The sequence below is a fragment of the Bactrocera tryoni genome, chromosome 1 (genome assembly GCF_016617805.1).
Source record: "Bactrocera tryoni isolate S06 chromosome 1, CSIRO_BtryS06_freeze2, whole genome shotgun sequence".
Lineage (NCBI taxonomy): Eukaryota > Metazoa > Arthropoda > Insecta > Diptera > Tephritidae > Bactrocera > Bactrocera tryoni.
Genome location: NC_052499.1, coordinates 32185159 through 32209010, shown reverse-complemented (window position 1 = coordinate 32209010; position 23852 = coordinate 32185159). Strand labels below are relative to the sequence as shown.

General features: G+C 32.5%; 3 protein-coding genes, 1 non-coding gene and 1 pseudogene across 12 annotated transcripts; 4 read left to right on the top strand and 1 right to left on the bottom strand.

The window, feature by feature from the left end:
• Positions 1-3556: 3556 nt before the first annotated feature.
• Positions 3557-3657, top strand: LOC120767112 (annotated as a pseudogene).
• A 1034-nt stretch (positions 3658-4691) lies between these two features.
• LOC120767111 lies at positions 4692-4899 on the top strand. Its single transcript, XR_005704659.1, has one exon. It is a non-coding gene; the product is annotated as a small nucleolar RNA U3 (small nucleolar RNA).
• Positions 4900-7480: 2581 nt separating this feature from the next.
• LOC120774116 (actin-related protein 1) lies at positions 7481-10315 on the top strand. The gene is made up of 7 exons (XM_040103481.1): positions 7481-7624; positions 8460-8524; positions 8583-8757; positions 8848-8999; positions 9054-9363; positions 9423-9659; positions 9813-10315. Exons 1-7 carry the CDS (start codon positions 7583-7585, stop codon positions 9954-9956), a joined length of 1125 nt encoding a protein of 374 aa, XP_039959415.1. The 5' UTR covers positions 7481-7582; the 3' UTR covers positions 9957-10315.
• On the bottom strand, positions 7636-8466 carry LOC120774160. The gene has a single exon (XM_040103577.1). It carries the CDS (start codon positions 8337-8339, stop codon positions 7929-7931), a length of 411 nt encoding a protein of 136 aa, XP_039959511.1. The 5' UTR covers positions 8340-8466; the 3' UTR covers positions 7636-7928.
• Positions 10316-10399: 84 nt separating the features above from the next.
• On the top strand, positions 10400-22724 carry LOC120774122 (ninjurin-2). 9 transcript variants are annotated; one of them, XR_005705223.1, is made up of 5 exons: positions 10400-10923; positions 12028-12237; positions 16187-16363; positions 19000-19804; positions 19875-20373. XR_005705223.1 is itself a non-coding variant. In XM_040103527.1 (5 exons), exons 2-4 carry the CDS (start codon positions 12115-12117, stop codon positions 19198-19200), a joined length of 501 nt encoding a protein of 166 aa, XP_039959461.1. In that variant the 5' UTR covers positions 10400-10923; positions 12028-12114; the 3' UTR covers positions 19201-19214; positions 22543-22724. The 9 variants fall into 9 exon arrangements, 8 of the variants coding, with proteins under 8 accessions (XP_039959461.1, XP_039959429.1, XP_039959471.1 ...); XM_040103527.1 differs by lacking the exon at positions 19875-20373 and adding an exon at positions 22543-22724 and having other exon boundaries at positions 19000-19214; XM_040103495.1 differs by lacking the exon at positions 19875-20373 and adding an exon at positions 17178-17418 and having other exon boundaries at positions 19000-19052.
• Positions 22725-23852: the final 1128 nt, after the last annotated feature.

The following is a 23852-nucleotide window of genomic DNA, read 5'->3' as shown; positions in this document are numbered from 1 at the left end:
AGTAGATCTGTTTCAACTCAAGCGTGAATAAACTCAGCAAACAAACTAATTTACCGCAATTGAGCTGAATTTAGCTCAGTAGCGAAAACATTCACGAATGCCATTTTGAGCGCTTGAGCCGAATGGGCTGATAGTTCGGGTATTGTTCGTGCATGAACATTTTTGCGCTCAACGGAAGCCGTTCTCTGATTCAGATGTCGATTCGTTGATTGAGCTGTCAACTGATACAGCACTCAAGGATACATTTAACATAAGACCATTGATTGATTTTTGGTTATCTTGTCGTCAAGAATACACAATACTAGCTCATCAAGCAATGATTTTTTAATGCCTTTTGTAACCACTTACAAAGCTGGGGTTTCAACACTAGTTTACCTTAAAAATAAATATTGAAACAGACTGGAAGTGGAACCCGATCTCAGAATAAAACTTTCAGCAATTTCAGCAAACTTGAACTCTATTATTAAAAATAACCAACAGCTACATACTTCGCACTACAAAGTGAGTAACAAAGATACCAAAGATACCAAAATATTATAATTTAATATTAATAAAACATTTCTCTTACTATTATTAAACGTGTATTATTTAATCTCATGTAACCGTCTTGAGTTTAATATTATTAAGTGGGTCACGAAAGGGCAGTGTGAAAATTACCGGGTCATGGCAAAACAAAGTTTGGGAAGCACTGGTCTAATTATATGTACAAATATATGTACATATATATGTATGTTTGCTCTGAGAGAAAAACACAAAAGCGAAGTGAGTTATGTGCAGGTATGTTCCCGAATGCACTTTGTATGTTGTTTGTTAATTTATAAGAAGTTAGTTTTATGTTTATTATGCACTTTGTTTTTGTTGTTGATATCAGGGATGCCCAACTTATTCCAGTGTGAGAGCGCCTCAAAATAAGCGTTTTTTATAACATTTTCCATTATGGCCAGATCGAACAAAATAAGAATTTTTGGGCATTTTAAATTAAAACACCCAAGATTTATTACGATTTCAAATTACTATATATTGAACTTTTGATATACGGCGGAACTATTTAAATCCTTTTTTATGATTTTATGGTATATTAAAACAACTAACTTTTGATCTTTCAATACTTAATAAGGTAAATTAAGCCTGTTAGTTCTCAATTAATACATGTTTTAATCATTTGTAATTGAAAATTAATTCTATTTTGCATCAAATTACAAAACATTTCAAGAAATATATTTATATTTCGCATTTTCTTTGATTCTTTATTAGCGATCTTCAACGGCGGCAACGAAGTCCTCCGTTCACATATATTTTTGGTATAATTTCAATCTGGCCATTCCAGACATTCCAATTGCAAAACGTCAAAACCTACCCAATCCAGTCAACTGTCAAAGTTCGGTAGGTGAGCGGTTTTCACATTTCCAGTGACAGGAGAGTTATGGATCTCTTTATCTCTGGTTGATATACATAACACACTTGTATATTAAAAATATGTATAGAGCAGTGGTCGGCATGCCGACCATAGATAACGGCTATGTTCGTAAATGCATCATGACGCGCATCATGACGATTGCATAACAAACAGAACGTTCAGAAATGCCAATATTGCAGCACTGCAATAATCAAGCGTTCAAAAATACAACACTTCTATCAGCTGTCACTCATAATTTCTATCAAAAAATTGTTTACTGCATTTAACTACGATGTCTGACGAAAAGTAAGTGCAAAACTGTTTTATTTTAATTTTTGTATTGAAATTTAGTTAAATTATGTTAATAATAATTGTATAAATTATTATTTTTAAATTTTTAGTGAAAATCTCAGTAATGCGGAGACACAGTTATTGCTGAAAGTACGGTTGAATATGGAGGACGAGTTTAAATCGGGTAGAAGGAAAAAAATATATTGTGGAAGAAAGTTGTGACCGAAGTTAAAAATGTAAATGAAAACAATAAAAATTAAAATGAAGTTCATCAGAAAAAGTAATAAAAAAATTATTCAAATAAAGGAAGGTGAGGTAAAGTAAATTTTTTTTGATGAAAACAGAGTGGTAAAATAGTTTCTTCTATCGATTCCATTGATATCATCTGAATCAACACGGCGAATGGGGGCATCTTGAATTCCTTCGATTTCATTGTTGGTTTCCATATCGGCATGTGTTATTGTATCGTTAATATGTTCAGAATAACCTCCCTTATTTATGATAAAATTGTGTAAGATAGCGCAAGCGAGTATTACATTAGATGTGGCTTTAATGCTCGAAGCTTTAATATAATTTAAAATTTTAAACTGTTTCTTAAAAATTCCGAAAGTTTGTTCTATAAATACTTTCTCTTTTAAAAGACAAACATTTGTACCTACAAATTTTTCTTTTTGACTTCAATACCCTTCTTTTTCTTAAATTTAAAGAAAATCTATCATTTCTTTGCTCACAAATTTCATCTAGTGTTAGATTCAGCAAAATTTCTATTTTAGTATTATACGCGTTCAAAAATGCAAACAAATGTATCTGCAAATTGTCAAAAATTGTATAAGAAGTATCAAACGTCAAACTTGCAGTGTTGCTACTGTTGCTTATGCTGAAAGTCATGATGCATTTACGAACATAGCCAACTTGATCAGAATCTCTTTTCTTGCTCTCTCGCTTGTCAGCTGGCAAGGCACCCTGATCTGATTTCTGAGCTGGCAACAAAACACAATCGAGGTGCCGTCAACCAGCAGTTAGTGAAAAAGGCGGGATGCCAGAAGAGCAGCGCTATAATTACTTGACGAAATTAGTGTGAAATGAAATTTCATTGAACTGTGCGAACATATTTTGGCAAAATAAATGTTTATGTCAATTACTTAATGATTTTGCATTTTAGCATTTATGTATATATGTATGCATTTTCAAAGTGTTTAATTTAGTGTTTTGTATAATTTATTAAATACCCATTTTAATATTTTTCAGCAGTGGCACCATTGGCAAATGTTATAAAAAATGCAAGTTTTGACAGCTCTCTCTCGAACCAAAGAGTCTCGTATCAAGTTATCTATGCCGCTCACCTACCGAACTTTGACAGTTGACTGGATTGGGTAGGTTTTGACGTTTTGCAATTGGAATGACTGGAAGGGCCAGATTGAAATTATACCAAAAATGTGAACGGAGGAATTTGTTGCCGCCGTTCAAGATAGCTAATAAAAATTTAAAACAATGAAAATCAAAGAAAATGCGAAATTTAAATATATTTCATGAAACGTTTTGCATAGTAGAATTATATTTCAAGTAAAAATGATTAAAAACATTTATTAATTGAGAACTAACAGGCTTAATTCACCTTGTTAAGTATTGAAAGATCAAAAGTTAATTGTTTTAATATACCATAAAATCTTAAAAAAAGATTTAAGTAGTTTCGCCATATATTAAAAGTCCGATATATAATAATTTGCAACCATAATAAATGTTGGGTGTTTTAATTTAAATGCCCAAAGATTCTTATTTTGCTCGATCTGGCCATAATGGATAATGTTATAAAAAAAAGCTTATTTTTAGGCGCTTTCACACAGGAATAAGTTGGGCATCCCATTATTCCTGACTATACTTCACAGGATCATTTCTGTAGTCAGTCTTCATTTACTTTCTTTGCAAATCGAAAGCAGGGATAAAGAGATGTCCAACTCCTCTCTCTCTGGAAATAAGAGAACAATTGCTAAACGTCAAAACCTCCTGAACTTTGATAGTTGATCGAGTTCAGGCGCTTTTGACGTTCAGCAATTGGAAACGAGCGATGGCCAGATTGAAATCTTACCAAAAAAATATGTAAACGGAGGTATTTGTTGCATCGTTCAAGACCACTTATAAAAAATGAAAACAATACAAATTAAATAAATTTGTGAAATTTAAAGGTGTTTGATGAAACGTTTTGTAACTTGAAGCATCATAGTATTATTTTCAATACTATGGTATGGTTGTTAATGGTTGAGAGCTAACAAGCTTAAATCCTTTTATAGGGTATTGAAAGGACAAAAGTCAGTTGTTCTAATATTCTTTAAAAAGATTTAAATAGTTTCTCCATATAATAAATAACCACTATTTAGTAATTTTTATTCGTACTAAATGTTGGGTATTGGGTTGATAAATGCCCAAAAATTGTAATTTTGTTCAATCTGGCCATAATGGAAAATGTTATAAAAACGCTAATTTTGAGGCGCTCTCACACTGGAATAAGTTTAACATCTCTTTATTCCTGGCAGGAATAATGGGATGCCCCCATAACAATTTTTGGGCATTTATTAACCCAATACCCAACATTTAGTACGAATATAAATTACTAAATAGTGGTTATTTATTATATGGAGAAACTATTTAAATATTTTTAAAGAATATTATAACAACTGACTTTTGTCCTTTCAATACCCAATAATAGGATTTAAGGTTGTTAGCTCTCAATCATTAAAAGTTTTTAATAATTTTCAACTGAAAATAATACTATGATGTTTCAAATTACAAAACATTTCATCAAATACCTTTAAATTTCACAAATTTATTTAATTTTCATTGTTTTGCATTTTTGATAAGAGGTCTTGAACGATGCAACAAATCCATCCATTTATATATTTTTTTGGTAAGATTTCAATCTGGCCATCGCTCGTTTCCAATTGCTAAACGTCAAAACCTCCTCAATCCAGTCAACTGTCAAAGTTTAGGTGGTTTTGACGTTTAGCAATTGTTCTCTCTTTTCCAGTGAGAGAGGAATTGGGCATCCCATTATTCCTGATTCCTGGTATTAGCACCCGCGATGAGGGGATGATATCGTTTTATCTGACAGCGTGAGGTTTATGAACTTCATTTTTAATATTGTCTTGTGGCATATTAGAAATGATGTTTCTTTGTTGATCGCTCGGTTACAACGGATAAAACGACTTCTGAGTGGTGATTTTAATGAATCAATTCCAAGGTTTTATACAAATAATCATAACCCAATTGTAAATATTATAGATATCAATCCGTCAGAACCCAGAAATGATAATTGATTTGGACTTTCTTTGTAATTTCTTTTTGTGTGTGTCACTTCTTCTCAATGTTTTCTATCAGATTTTTTTTTATCACCTCACTGTTATATGTATGTATATTCATAAGCATATAGGTTGTTATATACATATACATATATGCGTATTGTATCTAGTTTTTTTGTTTTTTGTTCTGGTTAGTCAGTGCACTGTTTTGTTTTTGCACTGCACACTTTTATGGAAGTTTGTTTGTATATATGTATATTTATTTTACCACTGCACAGCACTTTTATAATCAACACACAATTATTATTATTTTTTATAAACGTGCTTAGTTGCTTTTTTTTTTTAAATCCATAGTGCCTGTCACTATGCCTCGAAGGACCATGTTTAAGTTTGTAACCAGTATTTTATTTCTGCTTCTATTAAATGGTTATCACGCACAAATAAAATAAAAATCTCGCTGAAGTTTATAATTTATAAGTTTATTTAACACGAAAATATTTTACTTTGTACAAATATTGTTTACCTAGAATTAAGGGTTTTATTTATTTAAGTAATCGACTTAAATGGTAACGTATGTAGATAGCGCGCCAGATCGCTGTTGCCGAATAACTAACTATAACGCGCGGGACGGATGTTGTTGACGTAAAATTGAATGCGAATGTTTATAGCCGAACTGTATGTGGCGAATTGCGTAAACGAATGTGTCTGTTATGCCGTTGTCCTTCCTTTCTGTTTAGTGAGTTGGGGTACTGATGAGGTGAGTTCTGTTGTAGTGTCATCAGCTGTGGTGAATTGAGCTGTATTATTAGGATGCGCCACTTTTACCGAATAAAGGGGGTGGATGCTTAACTCATTTAAACACCAACATTTTTTTAAAATTGCTTGGCATCGTCTTTGCGTGCTCTCCACTAATATCTGACACCTCGTTTGTGGGATTGCGTACTATGCCCCCTTGCATTCAGTACAAAGTTCTTCCGAATTTTTGAAATTTTTGCTTGGCAATCTGTATCTTAAAGTCGTTCCATAAACTTTCCATCGAGTTTGCATCGGGACTTTAGGCTGACCACCTCGAGACGTTAATACTTTCTTCAGTGAGCCAGTTATTCATACTTTAAGCTGCATGCTTTGGATTATTGTCATGGAAAAAAATCCAATTCACTGGCATCGATTCCAAATCGAATGGTTCTATGGTATTTTTGAGAATGTTTAGGTATCCAAATTGGTTGGCAAGTGCAGTGTACGTATATCTGAAGTTATACGCCTGACACCTGTAACGATGGAGAAATGGTTTTCCATCCTATCCGATAGGGTTCACCTTAGTTTCATCGCTCCACAGAACCCTTTTCCAAAATTTGACGTCCTTTTCTAAATGTTCTTTAGCAAAGTCCAGCCGTGCTCTTATGTTTTTTTTTTGTGTCTTCTGGATACGTTAAGCCCAAATTCGTTGTTTATTTCCGCTAATCACTCGGAATGATTTAAAAGGATCACCCTTGCTTTTTCTAATGATGGCTGTATCGATAAGTTCCGTTGTTTTACGCCCAGGAGCTTCGTGGATTTATTTATTTTTGAGTAAATTTGGATCCCTTTTAACAAAATTGATGGCGTTGTATACCATTATACCATTTTCCTCGAACAACTCATAATTTCGGCAATCTGAGTTGGACTTTTGCCTTTTTGTAAGGACCAAATATTATTATCCTCTTTTCCAAAGTACAATGCATATTTCTGCCCATTTTGAAAATATGTTAATTTTTTTATAGTTATAATTAAAACAGCGTAGTTTTGGCACGATTGCTAATTAATAATGAGTATTTGTACGATAACTAAAAGTGTGTTATTTCATTGTTCAACCAAACTTCGTTAATCTCCGAGTGAAACGAGTAACAACAAAATAGTAGGCATGATAACGGTATCCGCTTACCGTTATAAGTTGTGGAAGTCATGCCATACATAAGCGTGGGAAATTGTTAAGATTCACTTTCTTGATAAAACTGAAAACTTATTTGAATAACTTATTTTGAAAGTGTGTTTTTTTGTAATAAAAACGATAAAAAAATATGATTTTGCACGATATAAACAGATGCGCAAGTCAATGAGGGAGAGCGAATAAGCTAATCACACCGACGTGTAGTGAAAAAGGAGAAATGGTTACTTTTTTCCCGAGGCTAGAACAAAAATAACCTAACGGATAACGAAGGCATTAATTACTTATAACCTATCGATGACCAGTTACTTAACTATTACCCGTTTTGTAGGGTATATATGTATTTTTTTTTTGTTCTCTTTATCAGAACAAGAAGACTCTTTAATTGCTGTGATCTACGCTTGGAAGACACTGCAAAGATCGATTATGTTATATCTGGGACGGGGAGATCAGATACACTTCATCGAAAAAAGCAAGTCTTTCTGACTCTAATAGAAAGCGATTGATAAATGACTGTCTCATTTGAATAAATTTATGTGGCAACACCAATACATGAACTTGGTTGCTTTTGCCGTGTCATCATACGGCCTAAAATCAGAAAACTTAAATATAAGTTAGAGTTGCGAAAAGTTATTGGTGTTAGCAAGTATAATTATCTTATAAAAATATTTGCATAATATGGAACCTTTAGTGGTCAACCAGCCTGTTGTCATTGACAATGTAAGTGTGCTATAACTTAATTCGCTTACTAACAAATTTGGCAGAAAGATTGGGTGTGTGGCATCAAGTGACATCACTCGTCGTTTTATGCAAAACTATGAAGCCGCAGTTCCCGTGCCTCTCTTTAAACATCAACTGCTTCATAAGGATGGTATACATATATAGGCAAAGTGATGACTAAACCCTCGCATATACATATTATCGATTATGCCTTTACATTTCTAAATATTAAATTCTGATTTAACTTATTTATGCTCTAAAATGAAGCATGTTTCATACCTGCTTTATTTATTATATTTATTTTTCAACGTTTGTATTTGATACAAGATATGCGGTCGTATTGCCCACCTAATATTATGCCTTCATTCAATCGTAACTTCCTGTCATATTTTAAGGGATATACTACAGGTTGTTTCTCATGGACCCAAGTTGGCGGCAAACTTAATGAAACCGTATTTTTATCAATTTCTCTTCGTCCACATTTTCCATAATGTTTCTTAAATGCTTCCGGTCTAGAAATTTTATTATATGGATCACGGTAGTAGTCTCTAAATTCTTGGCAATCAAGGTAGAAATTATCAATGTTATCTAATTTGGCATAATTAACCATAGTTAGCCCAATTTTAGGTGCAAAATTCATGATAGATTTTCTGGAATTTCTGGAACTGCGTGAAACAATCAGCATATCAACTTCTGGAGCAATAATAGTTTTCATTTTATATATGTATATGTTTTTGTTAATTGTTATTGAACAATTTGAATTTTTATAATTTAAATTTAAATCTATAGATACAATTTGTGTACCTATAATATATAATTGTCATTTTTCTCACAGGGTTCTGGCGTTATAAAAGCTGGTTTTGCTGGGGAGCACATTCCAAAGTGTCGGTTTCCAAACTAGTAAGTCAATCATTTATACTTATATTGAAAAAATGAATAGATTAGTTTACATACATAGTATTGGACGGCCCAAGCATGTTCGGGTCATGGCTGGAGCTCTTGAAGGAAAGATTTTCGTTGGGCCCAAAGCAGAAGAGCATCGAGGCTTACTAAGTATACGATACCCAATGGAACATGGTATAGTTACTGATTGGAACGACATGGAACGAATTTGGAATTACATTTATAGTAAGGTAAAATGATGCACATTTATATCAAACTAAGAACACTTACCTCAAACAAAAACATTTGCGCAATTTGTTCTGCTCTGCATTAAAATATAGGAACAATTAACCACATTTCCTGAAGATCACCCCGTTTTATTAACGGAAGCACCATTAAACCCCAGGAAAAATCGTGAAAAAGCAGCTGAATTTTTTTTTGAAGGAATAAACGTACCCGCGCTTTTTGTATCAATGCAAGCTGTCCTCAGTCTGTAAGTAGCTTTTTATAATAAGCTTGAATGTGTAATGATTCGGTTTGTATGAAGTTATGCTACAGGTCGTGTAACGGGAGTTGTGCTTGACTCTGGTGATGGTGTTACTCATGCGGTTCCTATTTATGAAGGATTTGCGATGCCTCATAGTATTATGCGTGTTGATATTGCTGGACGAGACGTTACACGTTATCTAAAGACACTTATTAGAAAAGAAGGTTTTAATTTCCGAACTACAGCAGAATTCGAAATTGTGCGATCAATTAAGGAAAAACTTTGTTATCTGGCGACTAATCCCCAAAAAGAGGAGAGTGGAGAAACTGAAAAAATTTCTTATATATTGCCTGATGGCAAGACTTTGGAAGTGGGTAACTTATCGAAATGGAAAATATATCATACAAATGTTTTTATCTTATAATTCAGGTTGGCCAAGCAAGGTTTAGGGCACCTGAAGTGCTCTTTCGACCAGACTTACTTGGTGAAGAATGTGAGGGCATTCACGACGTACTCATGTATGCTATTGAAAAGTCTGACATGGATCTTAGAAAAATGTTGTACCAAAATATTGTATTATCCGGAGGTTCAACACTATTTAAAGGCTTTGGTGATCGCCTGTTGTCTGAATTAAGAAAACACTCAGCAAAAGATCTAAAAATTAGAGTGAGCTAAATCGAAAATATTTTCTAGTATTAACTTTACGTTTAAGTTCTACAGTAGTATGTGACGTGTGATTCTCTGACCCGTATTTTACTTATTTGAAATTATGTCTTTCGTAAACGATTATAATTTGTTATCGTTATTCTTATTACGCAGATAGCGGCACCTCAAGAACGTCTGTATTCCACATGGATGGGGGGCTCCATTTTAGCATCGCTAGATACATTTAAGAAAATGTGGATATCGAAACGAGAGTATGAAGAAGAAGGACAGCGAGCCGTACATAGAAAGACATTTTAAATAAATAACTAAATATAGTGTGTGTACTTATAACTATAAGTCAGTGCTTTGAATTCAAAAACTGAATGCAAATCATTGTGTCGTGTGACTGCAGAGTTAAGAAGAAAAGGAAAACCATCTGAACACGTTCTGTGAAAATTAAATATTTAAAATAGTTTAAAAATAATACCTTGCAAATAATACATAATTTATTACCATCCGTTAATTTTATTACACGAAAGAGCTTACAAAAGGTATAAATCAAATATGATATCGGGTTTAAAAATTAATTCTATTGAATGCTATAGTAGGATTCCTTCCTAATAATACTCAACTATTTTGGGTTCAATAAACTGCTTTTTAATATATGAGGAATTATACATATTTACGTTTTATTCGTCAGTTTATAGATTATATCAAAAATATTTTTAGATTAATTTGTGAAGTTGAAACGATTTAATGAATATTAATCGTTATTTTCTAATGTCTAAATTTGGCCAGCATAGTTGATTATATATCACTTATTGTAGGCGGATCAGGTCGTTGAGTCTCAGACTACCACTCGATATGCCGATGCTTCCAACACCATCTTCAACACAACTTAAATTGTTATAAGAAATATTTTAGATAATAAAACTTTTACAGAAATTTCTGGCACGATAGAGAATCCGTAATTCACAGGGTACTAAGGATGTAAGTGTCAGTTAATATTTGTAATGTAATGTATAATGTAATTAATGGGTACAAACAAGGTGATTCACGCTTCAATAATTTGGTATTAAACTACGCTATTCTCTGTATATTATGCTACGTATTGTGCATTGTACGCAAGGTCATGACAAAACGGTGTTGTCTCTCACAATTTAAATTATTGCGCTATCCAGTCGAATATAAGTTGTATAATCGTTAAGTTGTGTAGGTAAAAAGCGCTACAGTGTTTACCACTTGGTGTTACTATAGCAGCAAAAGTTAATTCGCGTATCCATCCGTAAGTACATATTGTATCACTTAATAGAATAAAATGATCAGTTTAATAAATTAAATTTAAAATGCATTCATTGCAATAATTGCTACTAGCATTTGTGTGCATAAACAGGTATACATACATACTATATTATTTATAGACGCGGTATAAATTTTTTATATACATATGTATACAACGTCGTTAAAACGTTTTTATGCGACATACATACATACAATATGTACACGTATGGGCAAAATAATAAGTACATTCCTTTAGGCTGCACTCATGATTGAATTTTGAATGTTTGGTGAAGTACACGAATGCAACTACGGGTTAATTTTATTAAATTCGATATTGTAGTACCTTTTATAATGAAAAGAAAATGTAAAATCCCCCAATTGTAGTGGGCGTGTCAATTAATTGTTGATGTTCGTGTATCTAAGTGGTCAAAATAATAAGTACATTGATAATTATCCTAAGCATACTTCGAGGTTGGTAAAAGATTGGTTCCAGGACAGGTGTGACTTTTCTTAAAAGGCCATGTCAATCTCCCGAGTTGAATCCAATTGAAATACTTAGGGGAAGCTAAAGCAACGGATTGGGAAGCAATCGTCCCAAAATAAGGATCAGTTAGGGAGATTTGTTGAAAAAACCTGGTATGAGATTCCAATTGATACGTGCCGCAAACTTATCTCCAGTTTTCCAAAACGACTTTCAAAAGGAATTGAAAATAATGGTGAATATACTAGATACTGATGAAAGAAGTAAATAAAAATCAAATATGAGATAAAAAACTCAAACTAGTACGTTTTTTAATTCACAGATACCTGATGTACTTATTATTTTGTCCAGCCATTTTTTTAGTCTTTTTATTATTTTCTAGAAATTTAATAACTTATTTCAACTATTATTACAAATATCTTTATTTTTGTTATTTAAGTCATATATTAAATGAAATATGATATTACTTCTCTTTAAACATGAATAAAAAAGAATTTATTAGTCATTGAATGTTACACGGGCGTATGTATGTATGTACTTTTTATTTTGACCATGTGTGTATATGTACATTCATATTCGCTGAATATTTACTACTTTCATTTTGTGAATTTTTGTAATACTGAACAGGTGTTGGTGTCTCCAACATCCAAAAAAAAATAAGTACTGTTGCAACAAAAGACCGCTAATTTTTAACTTCGACATACATACATATGTATGTATGTATACGGCGTATTATTAAATACACAGTTACATATAAATACGATATCTCTAAAATCATCATTCGAAATGGCGCAGATTGCAACAAGTATGGCTAATGCCTTTAGTAATGAATCGGAGGTAAGTATAAGAATAAAAATTTAATGTATTTAGGTGTTTATAAATACACATGCATATATTATTTACAGTATGAGAAAAACTAGTAGTTCCTTTTAACTTCTTCCTCTTCTTTACTGGTGTAGAAACCGCTTACGCGGTTATAGACGAGTTAACAACAGCGCGTCAGTCGTTTCTTTTTTTCGCCAAGTGGCGCCAATTGGAGATTCCAATCGAAGCCAGGTTCTTCTCGAAATCAGATTTCATTATTATTTTTCCTATGTTATCTTCCATTTTATATATTTTAATTAAGAAAAGAAAATTAATTGACGCTGAAGACTAGTTTGACATTATGAGTATATTATATACTTACTATGTACTTGAATTCAAAAAAAATCTTTATTTTAATCGGTCTGTTTGTATGACAGCTACATATATGCTATAGTGGTCCGATCAGAAATTTTTTTTTGGAGATTGTAATGCTGATTTGGACAATAATATTTAACAAATTTCGTGAAAATAGTTTGTCAAATAAAAAGTTTCAGCCAAATTGTTTGACAACTAAATGCTAACATGGTTAAATCGACACTGCTTTTCACGCTAATAAATATATGTTTATAGAATATATGTATGTATGTACATATAGGTATATACTGATTTTTCCGGTGCTTCCTTCTGGGCGTTCCAAGCTTCGTAGCAAACAATCGTTCGGAGAATAGAGACATTTACATATTTACAACAATTCTATGCTAAGATTGTAGTGGTATAAATTATTCCCAAACTTTTTCTGCAATACACATCATTTACACTCATTGGAAAAATAAAAATCAAAGAACCGACTGTCTCTCCACCTGTAAGGCTGGAGGATAATGTAGTACATACAAAACTTCGGGTTTTATTGCAATAAACATAGTAATTCACATAAGCCATGATATATTTTATATAAGTGTAGTTAAAGCGAACTCTCATCCGAGGCTGCTTAAACTTTTTCATTGCGGACGTTTTTTTACGTGGCGGGTCCCAAACCTAGCGCACAACCCTGAAGAGGAGATGTTTCGCCTTCAAACGGATGTTCTTTGGCTACCCAGAGGATACATGGTCAAAGACCGGAAATCGTGAGCTGCTTCGCGTCATATGTAAAATAATCGTTTCTGGCCCTTCCTAAGTGAATTTCGATCAGAGAACTTTCCACACTTGCGTTAACGTCTACACATGACTCCATCTTCGTCGATTTCAAAGCTGCTTTTGACAGCACGAAAAGGAGCTGCCTTTATGCCGCGATGTCTGAATTTGGTATCCCCGCAAAACTAATACGTCTTTGTAAACTGACGTTGAGCAATACCAAAAGCTCCGTTAGGTTCGGGAACGACCTCACCGAGCCGTTCGATACCAAACAAGGTTTCAGACAAGGCGACTCCCTTTCGTGTGACCTACTTTTGGAGAAAATAATTTGAGCTGCAGAACTAAAAAAAGAAGGTATAATCTTCTATAAGAGCGTACAGCTACTGGCGAACGCCAATGATATTGATATCATTGGCCTCAACAAACGCGCCGTTAGTTCTGCTTTCTCCAGAATGGAAAAGGTAGCGATGCAAATGGATCTGGTTGTGAACGAGGGCAAGACGAAATACCTTCTGTCATCAATCCAAACAAGTAAGCAATTGAGAAGTAAAGTCCTCTTTCGACGAACAAAAACAAAATTCTATAAGTCACTCATTATTCCTGTCCTGCTATATGGTGCAGACGCATGGACGATAACAACATCTGATGAGTCGACGTTACGAGTTTTTGAGAGAAAATTTCTGCGAAAGATGTATGGTTCTTTGCACATGCCACGGCGAATACCGCATTCAATGGAAAAATGACCTGTATGCGATATACGATGACATTGACAAAGTTCAGCGAATTAAGACTGCAGCTACGCTGGCTAGGTCATGTCGTCCGAATGGACGAAGTGGGCCGGGGGAAGCAGAGGAAGAGGACGACCTTCACTACGTTGAAAAGACCAGGTGGAGAAGGACCTGGCTTCGCTTGAAATGTTTAAGGGTTAAAAACGATTTTCGGCAAAATAACGAGTGCTCTAGAAACAAGTTAATTCCGTATTAACACGTTTTTCACACATCAGTGAAAATTTATGTGTGAAATTTAAGTAACCAAGTTTATAAATTTTAAGTTTTATCTTTTATAAAAATTTTAGCTTTCACGAATTTTGTGGTAAACTAGTACACTGGTTTTGATTTAAAATGTATTATTTTTCCTTACTTTGACTCAATATCAGAACATAACCCTGATTTTCAATCGAAAAATCTCACGGCTTTCTCTTCGTTGAAATCTCTACATTCTGATAATATAAAAAATATAAAAAACTATTGTGAATTTTCACAAAAAATACCAATAAATAAATGACTCTAAACGATTCAGACCTGATTTTTTAGAGCTGCTACTACGAAATAACAGGTATATGAAATAAAAAAACAGGTTTGAATTACTACAATGGATTGGAGCATATTTTAATTTAAAAAGATTTTAACTATTTTCAAACACCCAGCATAGGCCTAATTACGTATAGTAGAATTTTAAATTTATTCTCTGTATACTGTTGCAACGTTGGTCATTTCAGTGTTGACTGCCCAATAATATTCTTAATAAACAACTTAAAATAAATGAAGCTTTTATCACAGAAGCGACGTTGATACGTAAACATGAAATTTATTTGCTACTGGCTCATCCGAAAAGTTTGTCGAATACACTTAATTTGTATTTTGTTGCATGCGTATAGACATGTAACACACAGATACATATCATTTGTGCGTATATAAGTAATACAATGTAATTGTAAAATAACTTTTTATGCTAATTATTACTTTACGGAATTTATTGATTTATGAGATTAATACATTGAATTATTAGTGTAAATATATTTCATATTAATTAATATTGTAAACGCCTTATTGCCCATATTGAGGTTTGGTTGCCATGGTCCTTTAGAGCCTTATCACACACGGCAACTTTTGTTGCGGCAACTCTTAGTTTATAGGCGAGGGGGCGACGAGGAGAGGAGAATCGCGCCGAGTTTCCAGTGTTCAGCAACTCGCTTTGTGTTCTTATTCGTAGCAGTTCGCTGCGACGTTTTTCGGCATTCGTGTTCTTTCTTTCGTAGTACATAGTTGCATTTGCGTATATTTTTTTGAAATTAATACTTTGAATATATTTAAAAAATTTAATTTAATCTTTTGGTAAGTAATTTGCAAATATGTATTCAAATATACATAATATAATATAAATATTTTAGAAAATGGAGTATGACGAAAAAATCGAATTAATTAAAGATATTGTGAAATGTGTGGAGGAAGCCATACAAATTGATTCAGACGATAGTAAAAAGGGTGATATATCTTTGTTTTAATAAATAAAATGTATTTCTTAAATGACAGAGCTGATTAATATATGTGATAGAGTGGCCCAAATACCTATAAGGAAAAAGAAGCGACAATGGGTTAAAGTAAAGAGTAGACAATGGGTTAAAGTAAAGTGAAAGAGAATGAGAAAAAAACTTGAGCAGAGTTGCGCAACACAAGTTGCTCGTGTGAAGGTAATGGGCGACAGTAAAAGAGAATCGCCCGAGAATTAGCAACTAAAGTTGCCCCATGTAATCGCAAACTTACTGTACATATACTAGTACATACTACATAGATTAATACATAGATAGAAACTGATTTCTGTATGGTCAAACTAAAGGATGATTGATCGTACAATGAACAGATGCTCGGTTGTACTGACGACTTTAATTTTATTGATTGCCATGAACATAGCTCGGTCTAGCTAAGTTTGAACTGAAAGGCGACCAGTTACTGTTACTCAGGTAGATTCCGATTCAAATGTAAATGGAATTATGATACAGCCGAAATGAAATCACATTACTGAAAATTTACCTATATTTTTAATAATTTTTATAAGATTGATTTTTCTACAGATGAAAGCCATGGATGCTAACCGGTATGCGACTAAGAAAACAATTGCTCAAGGTATGCTGGATATCGCCCTTCTCACCGCCAATGCCTCCCAATTGAAATATATACTTCAAGTTGGGGACCAACATCAGTTTTATAAACTAATGCTGATAATGATAAGCCTTTCGATAATCTTACAGGTAAATAAATATCTACTTATATTAAATTCGTTCTTACTAATTATCTTTCTTGGACAAACTACTCATTTAATAACATTGGAAGTACAGGTTTTATCCGGAGTCTTAAGCCTTAGCTTGAGTCTAATGCGAGATTGTAGAATGCATAAGCCTGAATATTATCAGTCAGCAAATGTTATAAATCATATTCGCACAGGATTCGCCTTTTTTACTGCTACCATAAATTTGTTCATTTCGGCTTTTGACACGCGTCTGCCACTTCTCATCGGAGGCCAAGTAGAAGAACAAAAATAATAAGAATAATGATTTAGTATGTTCGAAAACTTATGAATAAAATATTGATAAGTGTGCTAGTGAGCGGACTCTATGAATGTAATGGTTTGCAAAACATAATACTGAAGAGCATTTGTTTCTTGCTTTAAAAAGTTATATTTAATAAATTATAGCATCAGATCAAATACCATAACGTTGTATGAAAATGTTAACTATTAGAAAATTTACGATTGATAGTTAATTCAAAACTAAGAATTTATCAATAGTAGGAATAGAATATTATAATGCTGGCTATTCTATTATTCGAGAATTCTTAAAAGTATGGGATTAATGTTAGATATTTATTTTTCGGTCAATACTCTTGTTTTCCCCTTTGTTTCATGGTTATTTAGTACATAATATATTCATATATTGTACATATATTCATAATTATATGCCTATGTATAATGTATACGATATGTACATTTGTATACGGAAGTATTTAAATTATATTGAACCCTGACTGCAATTTGAATTATTAAGTTTCAAATTATATTTTTCACAGCTCTTGGTTGGAATACTTTTTGTTGTTATTGGTAGTCTAAATATCAATCGCCGAAAGGATCAAGCGGCCGCTGTGATCATAAATGATATTATTCTCGTTATTATATTTGTCATTTCTGTAATAAATGTTATAATATCAGGATTTGGCATCGAATACTCTTCCCAACCTCTCATACTCTTAGAGCAGCAGGCTAATAATTTACCATAAAATCAATCAGCATATTCAATAGAGACCTGCCCGTGTAAGTAAAAATTAATTTAGTTTTGAACGCAAATATGTTATATAAAAGCTCTGCTTTGAATCAAGTTTAATTTGAATAATAAATAAATATACGGGTACAAAACAGAGATTCTGTCAAAATCCAATAATGAAGTAAATGAAAGTATAACTTTAAGGGGTTGGGTGAGGCGTTAAATTTTAAAAATATCGAAAATAGGCATAATTTGACATTTCTTAAAAAAAGACTGGGATGGTAAGCGATCGGGTTATAAAGAACATATCGTCACCTAAAATGCAAAATAACGTATCATCAAAAAATTCAAAATTAATTTTTTTTATTGGGATTCACCACATCATATTACACATACATATGTATGTATGTGCCACAAACTTTAAGCTTCTGAGATCAGAAATACCCAAGTTATATTGAAAACTCAAAGAGAAAAGAAGTATGTATCATCAAGTGCTTGATTTCGTTAAACGTAATACGTTTAATAACGTGTCATCACTCATGTAGAAATAATAGAGTATTTTTTTATCACGAAGTTAGCCTTGATTTATTGTTTATGTTTATTTTTATTGGTTAATCAATGTGCTTTGGTTAGGTTAGGTTAAATGGCTGATCAAAGACCGCACATGGTAATCCTTTGTGAGGCCATAGAAGAGAAGAACTCCTGTGTTCGAGCTATAAATTAGCAAAACGCTTAGTAGTCAATACAAATTTGCAAAAGCGTTTAATTTCCTTTTCCGCCAGTCCAGTGGGATGTCTGAAAAAATGCGCTCCCAATGTTTAAGTTTTGACCTACTAATGGAGATTTGAAAAATTTGTTTCAATATCTCAGATGGTTTTCTTTTTATACGATTTTTTGCTTCTGTAAACCTCCGAAAAGTGATGTTACGTTATTTTTTATTTGAGGTGACGAAATAAATAACGGCTTTGCATTTCTCTAATTAAATACTTTTATAGATAAACATTGTAAAGTGAAATTACACAATTAGTATACCCTGAATGAGATTTTAAAATTAAATTATACTTCCTTTAATCGGTATCCATCCTGGAATTGTGCAAATTTCTTGCCGCCGACGTAAGTCTCTAATATGTAAATACACAACAAAATATTTTTTTTTATGATTGTTTTCAGAATACCAGTAAGAAAACTTGAAATTATTGAACCCCATATATGTATATTATAATGTAACCATTGCAAAGAATAAGTAATTAATTTGTACACACATACATATGTAAAATATATAAACATAATATTTACCCAAAAAATTAAAAAAGAATTGGAAATAAAGAGGTAAAAAGTGTAAACAGGCTTCAAATAATTGAAATCAAGCTTTAGGATTTTAATTGCTTCTAAAGAATCAGTACTTTTTTGATTTGATTTCGAGGTTGTAGGATTTATAAAAAAATATATTTCTCACCATCTAGATAAAGCAAATAACAAGATATTTAAGGCATATACATACTTATGTACATATATACATTTTTACATTAATATTCCTTATATGCATATACATATGTATGTATGTATGTATATCAATAAATGCCATTGAGAACATTGGTTTAACTTTGTTTTTCTTCTATTTCTTGGTACAGGTAATTGCTGGGAGTTTACTGGTTGTTTTGTCAGTTATCGGGATACACAAAAATAAATATCAACGCTCGCTTGCAGAGACACTAAATCATATTGTGAATGGAGTAATTTTCGTATCGGTTTTTTGCGATATCATAAAAATGAGTTTTGGTCTTGATCCCGCGATTCCCATGGTCGGAAAAGTTGACAAATTAAAACAATAGTTCATTGTGCATTGGTAAATTTAATTGGTAGTTTATTTATGTATTATTAGTTTTACTCAAATCTATAAAGTTATAATTCTAATACGAAAATTTTGTTCGTAAGAATTCATAAATAGTTACATTTTTTTACCTGATTTTTATTCGTTTTTGGATCCATATAGTCAAAATCAGCTGTTTTATTTGGTTTTCATGATTCAAATTAAATTTTTCAAAGATTTCAACCAATGGACGTGTGATTGTAAATAACACCAAATTATAAGAATAAAAATAAATCATAAGAAAAAAAACAACAAATTCAATTGCACTGCAGGGTAATCAAACTGCTGCAGTCAATAACATTTCGACTGAGCTAATCATATGTGATGCCAAAAAGAAAGAAATAGTAATATGTATGTATATTATATGTATGCACATACATACATATGTAGCTATTATATGAAATGTAGTGGGATGGAATCTTGTCACAATTGAAATATTGTAATTATGCTTCTTATCCAAACAGGAAATATATGCATATGTATGTACATACATACATATTTACATATACATTTCTATCGCATAGATATTTGTGTTGAAGGACGAGTTTCCGACTATCATTTTGTTGGTAATGGTTACATATCCCAATAAATATCGGTCGCTAATATTCATAAATCCAATAATTTGAATTTCACCAGAAAACTCTATGAATGCTCTACTGGAAACTCACAAGCACCACAGTAACAGATATTGTCAATATAAAGAAGAAGAACTGATATTTAATGCTTCAGTTAAGAGGGCAGTCGTCATGCAATTAGAAAAAATTACATCATGAAATTTTACTTACATCCAAAGATAAAATAGCATCGGACATCGAACCCTTTTATTACTCTCATAAGGAGAAAGGATAAAGAAGTACTAATTTAAATGTGGAGTGTTTTGATTCAGTTCGACAACCGATTTTTTAATTCTTAACTTGTGCTCAAAAAATGTTTTCCCATATTTAATCAAACATGTTTATTACAAACAGAAACCTTATTTTTATTTTTATATGAAACATAATAAAGAGTACCAAAGAATATTCATATTGTCCTTGGGAAAAGCATGCAAATTATGACCCTTTAATTAATATCAAATAAATATATTAGTATCCTTGAATGTTCTTTAACATTTTTCTGTAAAACAACATAAATTAAAAAGCATTTTTAAAAATAAAATATTTTTGTATTGACTCTTTTTTATTGACCACAAGGATAAAGAATTCCTCGTAAATTGAAGTAATTATTTTTCGTTACTTAATCATATATATTTTAAGCAACAAAGAAAACAAACATATTTGCTTTTGCAGTTTTGAAGTTGTACATATGGTAACACTAAATACTGTTGCAACACTGTATCATAATGAATTGCAATGAACTGTCTTAACCTCACAAATCACGATAGAAGTAAAGAAAAGAGAAGAAAGTGGGTGCAAGAATCGAAAAATCGCGTTGGTGCATATCAGACAATTTAGTGAAAATAGCAAAAAAGTTATTGGAATTTAAAATTTCAGTTTCCGATCCCTTTGAAGTAATCAGTCCAACATCATATCAATTAAAACGTCCAAAATTTACATAGTTTAGATTAACAGCAAGGGGAACTCTAAAGCAAATGAACAACAGACCCTGCTGAAGGAAATTCCATGAAACTTAAGAATACAGAATAAATAAATTAACAATTTTGAACTTGTTACCGAAAAATTACTTAATTGAATCATAGTGTTATGTTTGTTAACTAAATGGTCATATAATGTTTCCAAGGAACCGAATGCGCTGCATGTTATTAATAACTTTTTTTGATGAACGGGGAGCAAGGGTGGATTCGGAAATGTGTTATTTTACAAAACATTGCTGATTACAGTTGATATCACTGTTTGGAATTTTGCAGTTTGTTAAACAGCAGTCGCTTAAGACTTTCCAAACCAATGTTTTCATAGATTTTAAATTGTCCAAAATTGACAAGGTTATTTGTGCGGCTTGCTAATTTGTGCCTAATAATATTATGGTAGTTTTAATCTTTTGTTAAAAATAACTCTGTTATACTCTTCGCTTGTTCATATCCTGTTTTTTGTTATATGAGCGCAATATCAAAAATTGTACGTTAATTAATATGATACAAAACTAGAAGCCAACAAATAAGTAAATATTTACACCCTCCGCACCTACCTATCCCTCTTGCTACTGGATTTTTCAAAAAAACATTTAAAAATACGTAAAAGTAAGTTACACATTTCAATACATCAAATTAATACATATGCATTTATATACATTATGATCAACCGTCTGTCCGTCTGTATATATGCCAAAGGACTATTTGATATTGATCTTTTTAAGATATTGATCTGAAAGGATACATTTTATAATAACATCGGCCGATTTTGGTGGTGCCATTTAGAATAGCATACCCCGATTTCGAGGTTAAGATGGATACATATGTACGAATAGAGGAGGTTCTCCAGATTAAAAAATATGTACATATTCATATAGTTGCCTCCGACTTATGGATTTTTGCATTTAAATTTAAAAAATTCAACTATTTAAAGTGCTTGTTCCTTTGATTTGTAAAGAATTATCTTAATAATTCCGTTGTTAGCCCGACCGGGGCTATTTTTTTGAACTACGAAAGAACTGAGTACGCCCAGTTGTTGGTCCGACCAGGGTTATTTTTTTTTAAGCGCAGCCGAAGGCCGCCAACTGAAAAGAGATTTCCAAACGGATTTCCGCCTATGCAAAAAGGAATTATATGCGAAAAACTAATAATGTGCTATTTATTTCCAGTCATTGGGGTATTATTTGTTTTCATTATTTCTTTTGGTTATTTTGTAAAATATGTAGACAAGGTAACACTGATTATTTGTTACTTACAATTAAATACAAAATTAATTTATTTAAAAAATTCTCTCTACTATACTTTCCAAACCCAAAAAATATATCCGCACATGGACACTAAATAACATTAGGTCGAAGTAGTTACAAATAAACGGCTATTGATAACTGAACATACTTACATATTTTATATAAAATGAATATGCGAGGAGTACTACCGTATTTGCACATAGTTTGACTGAGTATATTTAGTTTTTTTGTGTAGGTAGAGTTTTTTTAGATTGCTGTTAATTTTTTGTAAGAACAATATTTAATAATTTATAAATGATTTTAAATTTTTTTTACTGAAATATGGAGTAAAATGTATGAGAAAAAGGTGTAGGCTATATGTTACATTGAAAAAAACTGATCATAATCAAATATATCTATATAAAATACAATGCCGATTGCATAGTAGTGCTACTCAGAAAGTCGTATTTTCATTATTCTATTCCTTTTTCAGATATAATTGTCACGGATTCAATGTAATATCTGCAACAACTCATTATGGAAAAATGCTGGATTATCGCACACTGCTACGAAACCCTCCCTCGATATCGAGCTATACTACGATTTGCACATACATCATAAAGTAAAATTGAGTTTACTTTTGAATATAACGATACATGCAACTAGTCTTTGTAATTTCTCTTTTTGTGGTAAGTGATTTTATAATAATTGAACAGGGTATTTTAAGTTTGTAACACCAGGGAGAAAACGCCAGAGATCCTCTAAAATGTAAAAAGTGATTCATTTCGAGGTTCTCTACATTTTTTTTTAAAGAAAAATGTTATAAACTCTAAATTTAATGAAGAATGTTTATTATCATTTGAAAGAACATTCTTTGGCATTTATTTTTAAGATTATCTCTTCCAAATATTGTACCCGGCTACCTCTCAGATTGTCGTTCGCATTTCAACTGGTAACTGGCGAATGACATGTGTGATGTTTTGCTCCAAGGTCTGAATTGTAGCGGGATTTGTTCGCATAGACTTTAGATTTTACATGTCCCCACAGGAAAAAGCTTAACGGTGTGATATCATAGGGTCTTGGTGGCCAATCGACCGACCCAAAACTTGAAATTGTCTGCTCACCGAAGTATTTTCTCAATGAATCCATTGATTGATGCAATGTGTGGGAAGTGGCGCCGTATTGTTGAAACCAAATGTTGCCGAGATCACAAACTCCAATTTCAGGCATTAAATAGTATCATGTTAACATGGCGCGATAACGGTCGCCATTGACGGTTACGTTCTCATCAGCATTATTTTTGAAGAAATATAGATTAATGATTCCTCCGACCCACAAACCACACCCAATCGTTTTTTCTAGCTGAAATGACAGTTCTTCAATCTCTTCAGGTTGCGCTTCGTCCCAAATGCGAAAATTTTTGGCAATTTTTTAGTTTACATACCTATTGGGCCAAAACTGGGCCTTTCGTTGAAAAAAATTTGGCTCGAAAACATAAGATCTTCTTGGAACATTTCAAGAGCTCATAGAGCGAATCAAAAGTCGAGCGGCTTCAGCTCTTGCACAAGCTGTATTTCGTACGCTTTCAACTCAAGATCTCAACGTAAAATGCGACAAGCCGTTCCATTTGTCAGTCCAGAGTTACTGCGAACGGATCGACTCTCCACGGTCTTCGTGTACACTCTCAGCTACGGCTGCTACATTTTGTTCACTGCGTGCTGGTCGTGATCATTCGGTCGTCTATTATCCAATAATGAATGCTGGGTCTCAGGATTGTTAATGGTGTTCTGAATAGTACGCTTA